The sequence below is a fragment of the Nomascus leucogenys genome, chromosome 17, assembly GCF_006542625.1.
Source record: "Nomascus leucogenys isolate Asia chromosome 17, Asia_NLE_v1, whole genome shotgun sequence".
Classification (NCBI taxonomy): Eukaryota; Metazoa; Chordata; class Mammalia; order Primates; family Hylobatidae; genus Nomascus; species Nomascus leucogenys.
This window is the reverse complement of record NC_044397.1, coordinates 91891767-91906549: the sequence shown is the minus strand read 5'-3', so window position 1 is coordinate 91906549 and position 14783 is coordinate 91891767. Positions and strand designations below refer to the sequence as shown.

Sequence of the window (14783 nt, the reverse complement as noted above, 5' to 3'; positions counted from 1 at the left end):
CAAAATGAGATTTGGATGAAGAGACCAGGCAAGGTGGCTCACACCTATAATCCCAGCACTGTAATCCCAGCATTTTGAGAGTCTGAGATGGGCAGATCACTTGAAGTCAGGGGTTCGAGACTAGCCTGGCCAAGATGGTGAAACCCTGTCTCTCCTAAAAGTACAAAAATTATCCAGGTGTGGTGGTGCGTGCCTGTAATCCCAGATACTGAGGAGGCTGAGGCAGGAGAGTCGCTTGAACCCCGGAGGCAGAGGTTGTGGTGAGCCAAGATCGCACCACTGCACTCCAGCCTGGGCAACAAGAGTGAAACTCCGTCTCAAAAAAAAAAAAAAGATTTGGGTAGAGATAGTCAAACCCTGTCACCCCCAACATCCCCCACTGGGTCCCCCTGGCTGCCAGGAGCCAGCAATGAGGGGAAACGCAGACTTGGAAGGGAGGAACTAGAACCCACCCATTTTATTTCCTGGAGCCCCTCAGGGACCACCCAGAGGTTGGGGAAGGGATGGGCAGCATCAAGTCCTGTTCTTTTTTCACTGAATGTGTCACATCATCAACACCACCCCTAGGTTCATGCTGCAAAAAATCTCCTTAAACATACTTTTTTTATTGTGGTAAAATACATGTAACATAGAACTTGCCATCTTAGCCATTCTTTTTTTTTCTTTTTTTTTTTTTTTTTTTTTTGAGGAGTTTTGCTCTTGTTGCCCAGGCTGGAGTGCAATGGCGCCATCTCGGCCCACCATAACCTCTGCCTCCCGGGTTCAAGTGATTCTCCTGCCTCAGCCTCCCAAGTAGCTGGGATTACAGGCATGCACCACCATGCCCGGCTAATTTTTTTTTTTTTTTTTTTTTTTTGTATTTTTAGTAGAGACAGGGTTTCTCCATGTTCGTCAGGCTGGTCTCAAACTCCTGACCTCAGATGATCTACCGGCCTTGGCCTCCCAAAATGCTGGATTACAGGCGTGAGCCACTGAGCCCGGCCTATCTTAGCCATTTCTAAAAGCATATTCACATATTTGTGCAGCCATCACCACCATCCTCTACAGACCTTTTTTTTTTTTTTTTTGAGATGGAGTCTTGCTCTGTCGCTCAGGCTGGAGTGCAGTGGCACGATCTCGGGTCACTGCAACCTCCACCTCCTGGGTTCAAGTGATTCTTCTGCCTCAGCCTCCCCAGTAGCTGGGATTAAGGCAGCCGCCACCATGCCCAGCTAATTTTTTTTTTTTTTTTTGAGATGGAGTTTCACTCTTGTTGCCCAGGCTGGAGTGCAATGGCGCGATCTCAGCTCACCGCAACCTCCGCCTCCCAGGTTCAAGTGATTCTCCTGCCTCAGCCTCCCTAGTAGCTGGGATTATACACATGTGCCACCACGCCTGGCTAATTTTGTAGTTTTAGTAGAGACGGGGTTTCTCCATGTTGGCCAGGCTGGTCTCGAACTCCCCACCTCGGGTGATCCGCCCACCTCAGCCTCCCAAAGTGCTGGGATTACAGGCGTGAGCTACCACGCCCGGCCAATTTTTGTATTTTTAGTAGAGACGGGGTTTTGCCATGTTGGCCAGGCTGGTCTTGAACTCCTGACCTCAGTTGATCTGCCCGGCTCGGCCCCCCAAAGTGCTGGGACTCCAGGCATGAGCCACCGCACCCAGCCCTCTCCAGAACTTTCTCATCTTCCCAAACTGAAACTCTGTCTCCATGAAACACTCACTCCCCATTCCACTCCCCAACCCCTGGCAGCTCCCATCCTACTTTCTGCCTCTGGGAGTCTAACGACTCTAGGGACCTCCTAGGAATGGATCCACACAGGATTTGTCCTTTTGTGTCTGACGTCTCTCACTGAGCGTGACGTCCTCAAGGTGCATCCATGTTGTAGCCTGTGTCAGAATGTCCTTCCTTTTCATGGCTGAATAATATTCCATTGTGGGAATGGACTACATTTTGTTGATCCATTTGTCCATCAATGGACAATTGGGTTGTTTCTACCTTTTGACTGTTGTGAATAGTCATGTTATTTATGTGCTACTCACCTATGACCGCAGATGTACAAATATCTCTGTAAGATCCTACTTTCAATTCTAACGAGTATATACCTACAAGTGGAATTGCTGATAATTCTATTTCTTTGAGGAACCACCATACTGTTTTGTTTTGTTTTGCTTTTTTGAGACGGAGTCTCACTTTGTCACCCAGGCTGGAGTGCAGTGGCGCTATCTTGGCTCACTGCATGCTCCGCCTCCTGGGTTCAAGCAATTCTGCCGCCTCAGCCTCCTGAGTAGCGGGGACTACAGAAGCCCGCCACCACGCCTGGCTAATTTTTTTTGTATTTTAGTAGAGACAGGGTTTCACCATGTTGGCCTGGCTGGTCTCAAACTCCCGACCTCAGGTGATCCACCCGCCTCAGCCTCCCAAAGTGCTGGGATTACAGGCGTGAGCCACCGCGCCCGGCCTGTTTTTTTTGTTGTTGTTGTTGTTGTTGTTGTTTTGTTGGAGTTTTTTTTGGTTTTTTTTAGACAGAGTCTCACTCTGTTGCCCAGGCTGGAGTGCAATGGCGCAATCTCGGCTCACCACATCCTCCAGCTTCTAGGTTCAAGCAATTCTCGTGCCTCAGCTTCCCGAATAACTGCGATTATAGGCACCTGCCACCAAGCCCAGCTGATTTTTGTATTTTTAGTACAGATAGGGTTTCACCATGTTGGCCAGGATGGTCTCAATCTCCTGAGCTCAGGTGATCTGCCCACCTCGGCTTCCCAAATTTCCGGGATTATAGGCATGAGCCACCGTGTTCAGCCAACACATAAACATTTATAATCAAAAATGCATCTATGGGCCAGGTGTGGTGGCTCCTGCCTGTAATCCCAGCACTTTGGGAGGCTGAGGCCAGGGGATCGCTTGAGCCCAGGAGTTGGAGACTACAAGTGATATCATGCCACTGCACTCCAGTCTGGGCTACGACAGAATGAGATCCTGTCTAAAAACAGAGAAGAAGCCGGGCGCGGTGGCTCATGCCTGTAATCCCAGCACTTTGGGAGGCCGAGGAGGGTGGATCATGAGGTCAGGAGTTTGAGACCAGCCAGGCCAACATAGTGAAACCCTGTCTCTACTAAAAAGACAAAAAATTAGCTGGGCGTGGTAGCAGGTGCCTGTAAGTCCCAGCTACTCGGGAGGCTGAGGCAGGAGAATCACTCGAACCAGGGAGGTGGAGCTTGCAGTGAGCCAAGATCACGCCACTGCCCTCCAGCCTGGGCAACAGTGCAAGACTCCATCTCAAAAAAAAAAAGGCCGGGCGCGGTGGCTCACGCTGTAATCCAGCACTTTGGAGCCGAGCGGCAGATCACGAGTAGGAGATCGAGACCAGGTGAAACCCCGTCTCTACTAAAAATATATAAAAAAAAATAGCCGGGCGTGGTGGCAGCGCCTGAGTCCAGTACTGAGAGGCTGAGGCAGGAGAATGGCGTGAACCGGGAGCGGAGCTTGCAGTGAGGAGATTGCGCCACTGCACTCCAGCCTGGGTGACAGAGCGAGACTCCGTCTCAAAAAAAAAAAAAAAAAAAAAAAAAAGAAGAAGAAGAAAAGAAAGAAAAAAGAGCTTGTTTCTCTGCTTGAAAAGGAAAGGGATTTCCCCAAAAAGTGTTATCTCAGGGGACGGGAAGGTCGTGTCTGACATCTTTTTCTTTCTTTCAGATATGAAGAGGAAAGACTGAAGGCCAGGAGGGAGAGGTGTGTGCAGAGTGATCTCTGCTGGGGCTGGGTCGGGGCAGCGGGGGGCTGAGCTGAACTCTCAGGGCAACCCAGTGACTTCCGGGCAGCAGGGACCATTGTCCTGTGCAGGGCTCAAGACGCTGCCCTTCTGGAAAGGACTTTAAACTCAGACCTGGGTTCAAATACTGGCTCCTGCATTCAGCTCCAAGGTAACATTAAGCAAATAAAAAGCTAACAACCACCTTGGAGGTTATTGTGCAAGATGAGGGACCCTTGGCAAAAAAGGTTGAGCACAGACTTTACGCTCCATAAAGCGTAAGTCAGGACGGGCGCAGTGGCTCACCCAGCACTTTGGGAGGCTGAGGCAGGAGGATCATGTGAGGTCAGGAGTTGGAGACCAGCCTGGGCAACATGGCGTTAACTCCGTCTGTACCAAAAATACAAAAATTAGCCAGGCGTGGTGGTGCATGCCTGTAATCCCAGCTACTTGGGAGGCTGAGCCAGGAGAATCACTTGAACCCAGGAGGTGGAGGTTGCAGTGAGCCGAGATCATGCCACTGCACTCCAGCGTGGGTGACAGAGCAAGACTGTCCAAACAAACAAACAAAAAAATTAGCCAGGTGTGGTGGCATGCGCCTGTAGTTCAGCTACTTGCAGGGAGACTGAATCGGGACAACTGCTTGAGCCCAGGAAGTTGAGGCTGCAGTGAGCCATGATTGTACCACTGCACTCTAGCCTGGGCAACACAGCAAGACCCTGTCTCAAAAAAAAAAAAAAAAAACAGCATTTATCATGCCAGGTCCGATGCCAGCTTTGAGGGAAACAGAGGCAAATAAGACAGAGTCTTGGTCCCAGATGTTTTCTCAAATAGCAAAGGTGGGGAACGTCACACTGGTTTGGAAAACAGGTCCCAGGGACAGGAAAACCAGAGAGGCCAGTACTAGCCGAGAGCCCCTTGGCCTGGCCGGGCTAGTCACCCTTGTGACCTCGTTCTCTCTGTCCACAGCGCGAGGCCCCAGCCGGAGTTTGTGCTGCCCAGATCTGAAGAGAGGCCAGAGGTGGCACCAGTGGAAAACAGGTAGGTGTGCAGGGAACCATGGGCCAGAGAGCTGACAGTCACGGGAGGCTGTCTAGTCCCTTGCGGGAGGCTAGGGAGGAAGACGGGTCCTTGTTCAGGGACATAAAATGGAACTAAGTGGCTGGCCATGGTGGCTCACGCCTGTAATCCCAGCACTTTGGGAGGCCGAGGTGGGCGGATCACATGAGGTCAGGAGTTCAAGACCACCCTGGCCAGTATGGTGAAACCTCATCTCTACTAAAAATACAAAAATTAGCCAGACATGGTGGCGCACATCTGTAATCCCAGCTACTTGGGAGGCTATGGCAGGAGATTCACTTGAACCCAGGAGGCAGAGGTCGCAGTGAGCCGAGATAGCATCACTGCACTTGGCAACAAAGTGAGACTCCATCTCAAAAAAAATAAATAAATAAAATAAAAATAAAAATTATCGGCCACGCGCTGTGGCTCACACCTGTAATCCCAGTACTTTGGGAGGCCGAGGTGGGCGGATCACAAGGTCAAGAGATCGAGACTAGCCTGGCCAACGTGGTAAAACCCCATCTCTTCTAAAAATACAAAAATTAGCTGGGCATGGTGGCTCGTGCCTGTAGTCCCAGCTACTTTGGAGGCTGAGGCAGGAGAATCACTTGAACCTGGGAGGCGGAGGTTGCAGTGAGCCAAGATCACACCACTGCACTCCAGCCTGGCGACAGAGCAAGACTCCATCTCAAAAATAAATAAATAAATAAATAAATATCATCCAGGTGTGGTGATGTACACCTGTAGTCCCAGCTACTCAGAAGGGGGAGGAAGGCAGATGGCTGGAGCCCAGGATGTCAAGGCTACAGCAAGCTATGATTGCACTCCAGCCTGGGCAACAGAGCAAGACCCTGTCTCAAAAAAAAAAAAGTTATCATTGATGTTATCATAATGACGAAAGGTGACCTTTGTCCAAGTCCCAGCAGGTAGATTCAGACTCCTCAAGTCCAGCAGACCCTGAGCAACATGACCGGCTTAATTTTATGTTAGTGAAGGGCCTTGGCCAATTTCCTCAAAACTGTCTGTTCAGGCTCATTTGTTACGCAGCAGATGCACACTGACATCTGTTTTGTACCAGATACAGCAGTGTCGGTCCTCATAGGGCTTCCAGCCTCCACCAACAGGTAGAAAATGCCCAAGAATGGGCACTGTGGCTCACGCCTGTAATCCCAGCACTTTGGGAGGCCGAAGCAGGAGGAACATTTGAGGCCAGGAGTTCCAGATCAGCTTGGGTAACATATTGAGACTCCATCTCTACAAAAAGTTTAAAAATTAGCCAGCATGATGGTGTGTACCTTGTAGTCCCAGCTACTTGGGAGGCTGAGGTGGGAGGATCACTTGAGCCTGGAGCTGGAAGCTGCAGTGAGCCATGATTGCACCACTGCCCTCCAGCCTGGGCAACATAACAAGACCCTGTATCTTTTTTTTTTTAAAGACAGATTTTCACTCTTGTCGCCCAGGGGCTGGAGTGCAATGGTGTGATCTCGGCTCAGTGCAACCTCCATCTCCCGGGTTCAAGCGATTCTCCTGCCTCAGCGTCCCCAGTAGCTGGGATTACAGGCACCCACCACCATGCCCGGATAATTTTTGTATTTTTAGTAGAGATGGGGTTTTACCACGTTGGCCAGGCTGGTCTCGAACTCCTGACCTGAAGTGATCCACCCACCTCAGCCTCCCAAAGTGCTGGGATTACAGGCATGAGCCACTGCACCCAGCCAAGACCCTGTATCTTAAAAAAAAAAAAAAAAAAAAAAAAAAAAAAGGAAAAGAAAAAATATGGGAAAATGCCCAGGCTCCCAAAAATAAGCAAATAACGCCCAGTCTCCGTCTCTCCTCCACAGGTCTGCTCTGGTCACAGAAGATCAGGAAACAAGGTGGGTGTGACGCAGAGTGGTCTTCATGCTGTTTTCAAAATGTCCTACATGGACCTGTATTAGTCAGGGTTCTCTAGAGGGACAGAAAATCGAATCAGCTGCCAGCGAATACAAAGCAGGCAGGGAGCCTAATCCCAGGAAAGCTGCCCCGTGACTTATTGGGAGTGGGGGATACGGCACAGGGGAGGCAGGGAGGTGGTGGTTCCCTTAACCAGTCAGGCCCTCCTTGCACAACTCCAGGGGGCGCCATTACCTAGACCAGGATGCAAATGAGGCCCCAGAGTTACGTAGTGGAGCAGCCCTCAAGGAAAAACCCACACAGAGCCAAGCTCCCTGAAGCCCAGGATATGATGCCACAAAAGGGTAGACTGTCCACACTCTGCCTCCGATTCTCCACTTGGTTCTGGATGCCAAGAAAAGCCTCCCTGTGGCCGGACGCAGTGTCTCACGCCTGTAATCCCAGCACTTTGGGAGGCCGAGGCAGGCGAATCATTTGAGGTCAGGAGTTCAAGACCAGCCTGGGCAACAGGGCAAGACCCTGTCCCTAAAAAAATTACAAAAATTAGCCAGGTGAGCCAAGATCGTACCACTGCACTCCACAGCCTGGGCAATGGGGCTAGACTTTCTCTCAAAAAAAAAGAAAAAAAAAGGAAAGAAAAGAAAAGCCTCCCTGTGTGTTGGTTTCCAAGAGTACCCTCAGGTGCAATGGTTTGCCAGAAGGACTCACAGAGCTCAGCAAAGCTGTCATAATCACAGTTATGGTTTATCACAGTGGCATGGTTTATTACAATAGAAGGGTACAGTTAAAAATCAGCAAAAAGCCGGGCATGGTGGCTCAACGCCTGTAATCCCAGCACTTTGGGAGGCCGAGGCAGGTGGATCACTTGAAATCAGGAGTTCAAGACCAGCCTGGCCAACATGGTGAAACCCCATCTGTACTAAAAATATAAAATTAGCTGGGTGTGATGGCACACACCTGTAGTCCCAGCTACTCAGGAGGCTGAGGCAAGAGAATTGCTTGAACCTGGGAGGCGGAGGTTGCAGTGAGCTGAGATTGCACCATTGCACTCCAGCCTGGGCAACAGAAGAAGACTCTGTTTAAAAAAAAAAAAAAAAAAAACTCAACAAAAGGAAGAGGTGCATAGGGCAGGATCCAGGAGAGATCGGATGGAAGCCTCCAAGCGTCCTCTCCCAGTAGGGTTGTGTGGACAGCCTTTATTTCTCCCAGCAGGGATGTGGGCAAAGCACGCAAAGTGCTGCCAATTAGAGCTGCCCCAAGCCTTAGTGGCCAGGGTGTTCATTGAGAGTCAACTCCATACAGCTGGCTGACCGTCTGCATGGCTGTTCTTAGCCTCCGGCCCCTGCACAGATCGAGCTGATGCCACGTGGCCCAAGTTCCAACCCTAAGTCACGTTGTGAGTGTTGTTAGTCCATTCGCATGCTGCTATGAAGAAATACCTGAGACTGGGTAAATTATAAAGAAAAGAGGTTTAATTGACTCACAGTTCTGCATGGCTGGAGAGGCTCCAGGAAATTTACAATCCTGGCAGAAGGCACCTCTTCACTGGGCAGCAGGAGCGAGAAGCACTGAGCAAAGGGGGAAAGCCCCTTATAAAACCATCAGATCTCGTGAGAACTCACTACCACGAGAACAGCATGGAGGTAGACGCCCTCATGGTTCAGTTACCTCCCACTGAGTACCTCCCACGACAAGTGGGGTTATGGGAACTACAATTCCAGATGAGATTTGGGTGGGGACACAGCCCAATCATATCAGTTAGCATAGACTATCTGGCATGACCCACATAGACCCTCCAGCCAGGATGCTCCAAGAGTTTAGAAGTTACTCCCAGGAGCCAGGGAAGGACCAAACTTTTCTTTAGAATGTGTGGGATTTATCCTTGACCACACGGTTTTTTTGTTTTTTTTTTTTTGTTGTTGTTGTTGTTGTTGTTGTTTTTGAGACGGAGTCTCGCTCTGTCGCCCAGGCTGGAGTGCAGTGGCGTAGTCCTGGCTCACTGCAAGCTCTGCCTCCCAGGTTCACTCCATTCTCTTGCCTCCGCCTCCCAAGTAGCTGGGACTACAGGCATCCACCACCACACCCGGCTAATTTTTTGTATTTTTTAGTAGAGACGAGGTTTCACCATGTTAGCCAGGATGGTCTCGATCTCCTGACCTCGTGATCCACCCGGTTCGGCCTCCCAAAGTGCTGGGATTACAGGTGTTAGCCACCATGCCCAGCTGACCATACAGTTTTATACAAATCTGTAAGATGGCCTGGCCACATGCCTTACTACCCATGTGACCCAGGAAGCTCCAAACTAAGAAATAAACATCAAAAATGGCCTTAGACCAGTGCTGCTTCAGGGGCACTGAGTAAAAGCAAGCTCTCAATGTATTTCTGAAAAGACCACCTCAACCCAAGCTCTCTGGAGATGAGTTCACATATACAGACAGGAAACACAAGGAAATCATCCACCATGAGCAAAAGACAGCAGAGACAACAAACAGCAGAATTAGATCCTGCCTGGAGATCCTTAGGTGGAGAAGATATAGTAAGCATGTTTTAAAAGATTAAAAACACAAAAGAAGGAATTGTAAGAAGCAATAGTTGAATGGATGAATGGATAGGTGGATAAATGGATGGATGGATGAGTGGACAGATGGATAAATGGATGGATGAGTTGATGGATGGAAGGATAGTTGGATGATGGGTGGATGGATAGATTAATGAATGAGTGGAGGGATGGGAGGATAGATGGATGATAGGTGGATGGATGGATGGATAAATGGATGGATGGATGGATGGGTGGAGGTTGACTGTATGGATGGATGGGTGGATGAATGGATGGGTGGAGGGACGGAAAGATGGACTGATGGATAGATGGATGGGTAGGCATATGGATGGGTAAATGGGTAGATGAATGGTTGGTTGGATGAATGGTTGGGTAGATGAATGGGTGGGTGGATGGATGGATGGGTAGATGGATGGGTGAGTGGGTGGGTGGGTGGATGAGTGAGTGACTGGATGGGTGAGCAGATGGATGAATGGATGGGTGGGTGGGTGGGTGGGTGGGTGGATGGATGGATGGATGGATGGATGGATGGATGGATAGATGTGTGGGTGGTTGTATGGTTGGTTGGATGGGTGGGTGGATGGATGGATGGATGGATGGATGGATGGATGGATGGATAGATGTGTGGGTGGTTGTATGGTTGGTTGGATGGATGGATGGCTAGATGGATGAGTGGGTGGGTGGATGGATGGATGGATGGATGGATGGATGGATGGATGGATGGACAGATGGATGAGTGGGTGGATTGTTGGGTGGGCAGATGGATGAATGGATAGGTGGGTGGATGTATGGATGGATGGTTGAATAGATGGGTGAGTGGATGGATGGATGGATGGATGGATGACGAATGGATGGATGTGTGGGTGGGTGGGTGGATGGGTGGATGGATGGATGAGTGAGTGGCTGGATGGGTGGGCAGAGGGATGAATGCATGGGTGGGTGAGCGTGTGGATGGATGGATGGGTGGTGGATAGATGTGTGGGTGGTTGTATGGTTGGTTAGTGGGTGGGTGGGTTGAAGCCTCCCTCCAGGCTGATTGAGGGTGCCAGTCTGAAGCACCAGGAAGGAGGCCCTCAGAGCCACACTTAGAAAGTGGGTGGCAGGAGCCAGGCCCTGAAGGGCATGTGCCACTCTTGCTGCTGGGAGCTCACCCATGTTGGGTGGGATCATTCTTTTGAACTACATACATGTGGAAGCGCATTTTGCACTTTTAACATTAACAGCAATAACTTGGCCTGTGTCTTTCCCTCCCTAGCATGTCCTGAGGTGACGTGAGCATAACGAAGGACATGGAAGAAGATTCCAGATGCCAGAAAACCTCCGTCAGACGCCCACTGGCCCCAGATCTCATCCTGCCTCATCCTGAGTCCCAATCTTCCAAGGGTGCCAGCCCCTCCCTTCATCTCTGAAACCCAGCATCCTTTTCAGCTGCTTGAAAACGTTTTATTTTTTTTTTTAACGATGCAGTATTTGTGCGTTCCAGAAGAGGGCCCAGCTCTGAGCCCCTCACCCTTCCACACTCACGAACTCTCAGCCGAGGAAGGCAAGAAGCGCAGAGGGTGGCCCGTGTGGCGTCGGTGGCCTCCGCTCCTGCTCGCAGCCCCTGTGGTCAGAGCTGGATACAAGATTCAAGAACCTTCTCTTACCTGTCACCCGCTCCAGGCTGGAGCCACAGACGCCCACCGCCACCCCGGCTGGGTCTGCGTCCTTTCCTGTGCCTTTCCCCCCAGAACGCGGCCCCAGACCTAGAAGCTCAACCCCCCTATGAGGGGGCCATGTCCTGGGGTACCTCCTGGCCTCCGACCTTATGTCCAAACTTCACACCCATGGTTTTTCATTTGACCCGCCCCCTTCTCGCTCATAATGACACCCAGCTCCTTTGAGAGGATCAGAGCCCATTGCACAAGAAGAGCTGCTGCCAACCATCCTTGTGCTCCGATTGCAAAATGACACCCCAGTATTCTAGAACATTCTCAAGCCCCTTTAATTCAGATGCCAAGCCACCGGGCAAACCCAGTCAACACCTCCCACCAAGGAATGAGATATGTGGACCTTGCTGCTCCCCCAACCCGGTGTCAGTCTGGGACACGCTAGCGCTGTTCCGGGTTGGAACAGCAGAGCCTCAGAAGCTGGCTCTGAAATAGGCAGACCTAGCAAAAGGAAGATACAGGTTATCGGGCGTTTGAGTGTTTCAGGAGTCACTCGGGAAGATAAATCCAGTGCGCTGGCCGCAGCCACCTGCATTCAGAGCTTGGACCAGCGGGTTCTTGTTCGGGAGGCAAATTTCCCTAGGAAAAAGAAGACAGACTTTTGTAATACAGTCCAAATGCCAGTCACTGGTCAGATGGACTCTAGAAGCACTGAGCTCCCTGTCTCTGGAAGCATTTAAGAAAAGGCTGGGCCAGGCACGATGGCTCACGCCTGTAATCCCAGACTTTGGGAGGCCGAGGCAGGCGGATCACCTGAGGTGAGGTGTTTGAGAACAGCCTGGCCAACATGGTGAAACCTCATCTCTACTAAAAATACAAAAATTAGCCAGGCGTGGTGGCAGGCACCTGTAATCCCAGCTACTTGGGAGGCTGAGGCACAAGAATCACTTAAACCTGAGAGGCAGAGATTGCAGTGAGCCAAGATCATGCCACTGCACTCCAGCCGGGGTGACAGAGCAAGACTCTGTCTCAAAAAAAAAATAAAAAATAGTCAGGGCACAGTGGCTCATGCCTGTAATCCCAGCACTCTGGGAGGCTGAGGTGGGTGGATCACCTGAGGTCAGGAGTTCAAGACCAGCCTGGTGAACATGGCGAAACCAGTCTCTAATAAAAATACAAAAATTAGCCGGGCACGGTGGCGCATGCCTGTAATCCCAGCTACTCGGGAGGCTGAGGCAGGAGAATTGCTTGAACCCAGGAGGCAGAGGTTGCAGTGATCCAAGATCACGCCACTGCACTCCAGCCTGGGCAACAAGAGCAAAACTCCGTCTCAAAATAAAAAGAAAAGAAAAGAATGGACAGTGTTTGCAGAGAGTTGCTCACGAGATTCCCTCTAATCCTAAATGTCTTAGTGTCTATCAGTCTTGAGCAGACAGCGAGTAGAGCAGGCACATTCTCCAGGCCCTTCTTCCTAGCTCTGTGGTTGCCCTCTCAGCAAGTGCTATCCAGGCTAGGCCAACCAGACCCACAATTAACTGAGCCTCAGTGAAAGCGTCCAGTGCATCTTGACCTGAGACTGCAAGGAATTGCATTTGGGGTTATTCCAACAATGATGGCAGGGAACTGGTGGTATTTAGTGCTGACGGGCAGTGATACAGAAAGATTTGCCCTGTGGGACGGGGTCCTGCGCGAGTCCCATCCCCAAAAGCCAGCAACTCCTGCCATGAGGAAGGCGGGGTTTCTGAGCGGGCTTATGCCTGCAGGTTCCCGTGGAGCCACCGGCTGTGAAGGGACACCTCTGTGTCTCAGCATTGCCCTGGAGAGGCTGGGACATTTAGAGACATGGTAGGGTTTTAACATTTGTTTCCCAAATGTCAAATCCTGGGCGCAGGGGCAAGACCCTGTCCCGAATTCCCACCCCAGTGAATGGTGTCGCTGCCAAAGCCAACACAAGATGACAGAAGTGGCTGGGCACGGTGGCTCACGCCTGTAATCCCAGCACTTCGGGAGACCGAGACAGGCGGATCACCTGAGGTTAGGAGTTCGAGACCAGGCTGGCCAACATAGTGAAACCCCGTCTCTACTAAAAATACAAAAATTAGCTGGGTGTGGTGGCGCATGCCTGTAATCCCAGCTACTCAGGAGGCTGAGGCAGGAGAATAGCTGGAACCCAGGAGGCAGAGATTGCAGTGAGCCGAGATTGCGCCACTGCACTCCAGCCTGGGAGACAGAGCAAGACTCTGACTCAAAAAAAAAAAAAAAAAAAAAAAAATGACAGAACCCTGAGTATCAGACTGCCCGGAGGAGAGAGGGTCCAGCAGATAGATGCCAGCCAGGCCCAGCTGCCACAATTTGTCCCAGGTTACCAAAGGCTCATGGCTCCAGCATGAATCGTTCTAACCCAACAGTGACAAGAACTCCTGGGCCTTAACCTTCATGGAAGACTGGGGCCACTTCCAAGTCACAGACAGGAGACGGGGACAGGAAAGAACTCATTCCACCCAATCGGGCACCTAATAATTGAGTGTCTACAGCAGCAACCAAGTGACAAGTAAGGCCCTACCTGACCCAGAAGGTGCCTGCCGGCTAAACATTCTGCCCCACCAGAAACTCCAGGGGTTCTGCCCATTATGCCGTGGCCCAACCACGCCCCTTTGGATCACCAGCAGTCACAGACAACAGGCAGGCGAAACTGAAGACCCCAACTCAGCCCCAGCGGACCCTCCAGAGCAAATGAGGCCCCCGGTGAGGCCACCTGTCGGCAGGCATGCCGAGGTCAAACAGCCGGGGCCACCGTTCCCAGCTGGGCCACAACCTGCACCGTCCACAGATGGGCTCTGAGATGGATTTGTATCAGGGTGGGGGGTGTGGTTTTGGCCAAAATGCAATGGACCCCGACGCCTCCTCGTAAAAGGATGTTGGGTTTCCCTCCGGTGACATGTGGGATGCGTCATAAACCCTCCCCCAAAGTCCTGGTCAGCACGCCCATCCTTCCAACGATGAGTTTTGCGATTTTTCAGAACAGAAATCATCATTATGATTGATGACGGTCGTGATGTTAAGACATCGTCTCCATGAGCTTTGGGGGGACTTTTATGTGGAATAAAGAAACTATCACTGAGAAGGGAGGTTTGTTCCTTTTCAATACTAGTAAGAGGCAGGGCCCAGTGGCTCATGCCTATCATCCCAGCACTTTGGGAGGCGGAGGTGGGAGGATCACCTGAGGTCAGGAGTTCCAGACCAGCCTGGCCAACATGGTGAAACACCGTCTCTACTAAAAATACAAAAATCAGCCAGGCATGATGGCGGGTGCCTGTAGTCCAAGCTACTTGGGAGGTCAGGAGTTCCAGACCAGCCTGGCCAACATGGTGAAACACCTTCTCTACTAAAAATACAAAAATTAGCAGGGCGTGGTGGTGCATGCCTGTAGTCCAAGCTACTCGGGAGGCTGAGGCAGGAGAATCACTTGAACCCGGGAGGCGGAGGCTGCAGTGAGCGGGGATCACGCCTGCCAATTCTCTCCGTCCACCTAGTGGGGACACTGTGCGGTGGCTATATCATACCCACCTTGATGTCTCTGTCACCAGCAGGTCCCAAAGTCACACCACTGTGCTCCAGTGGTGTTTATGCCAGCAGGTGCCCTTTAGGGGAAAAGTGGGGTCTTCGTGGGTGGATGGAAGGGATAAAGAGGGTGGAGCTGGTGCTGGGATCCTGGGGAGCCGCTCCCAGTTTGGAGGTGACAGCCCCCTCCTTTATCCCACTGCACGGAGTCTCTGATTGCCCTGAGAGGTTTCTTGAAAACCTCATTCACGGCCAGGCACGGTGGCTCACACCTGTAATCCCAACACTTTGGAAGGCCGAGGCAGGTGAATCACTTGAGGTCAGGAG

At 51.2% G+C, this 14783-nt stretch overlaps 1 protein-coding gene across 1 annotated transcript in view; it reads left to right on the top strand.

The window, feature by feature from the left end:
- ATCAY (ATCAY kinesin light chain interacting caytaxin) overlaps nt 1-14019 on the top strand; it is a 44253-nt gene extending 30234 nt beyond the window's left edge. The window contains exons 10-13 of the mRNA XM_030796035.1: nt 3680-3715; nt 4704-4775; nt 6638-6670; nt 10502-14019. Of these exons, the coding sequence (XP_030651895.1) occupies nt 3680-3715; nt 4704-4775; nt 6638-6670; nt 10502-10511 (151 nt within the window). The 3' untranslated portion in view covers nt 10512-14019. The remainder of the gene's footprint in view (nt 1-3679; nt 3716-4703; nt 4776-6637; nt 6671-10501) is intronic.
- The last annotated feature ends 764 nt before the right edge of the window (nt 14020-14783 follow it).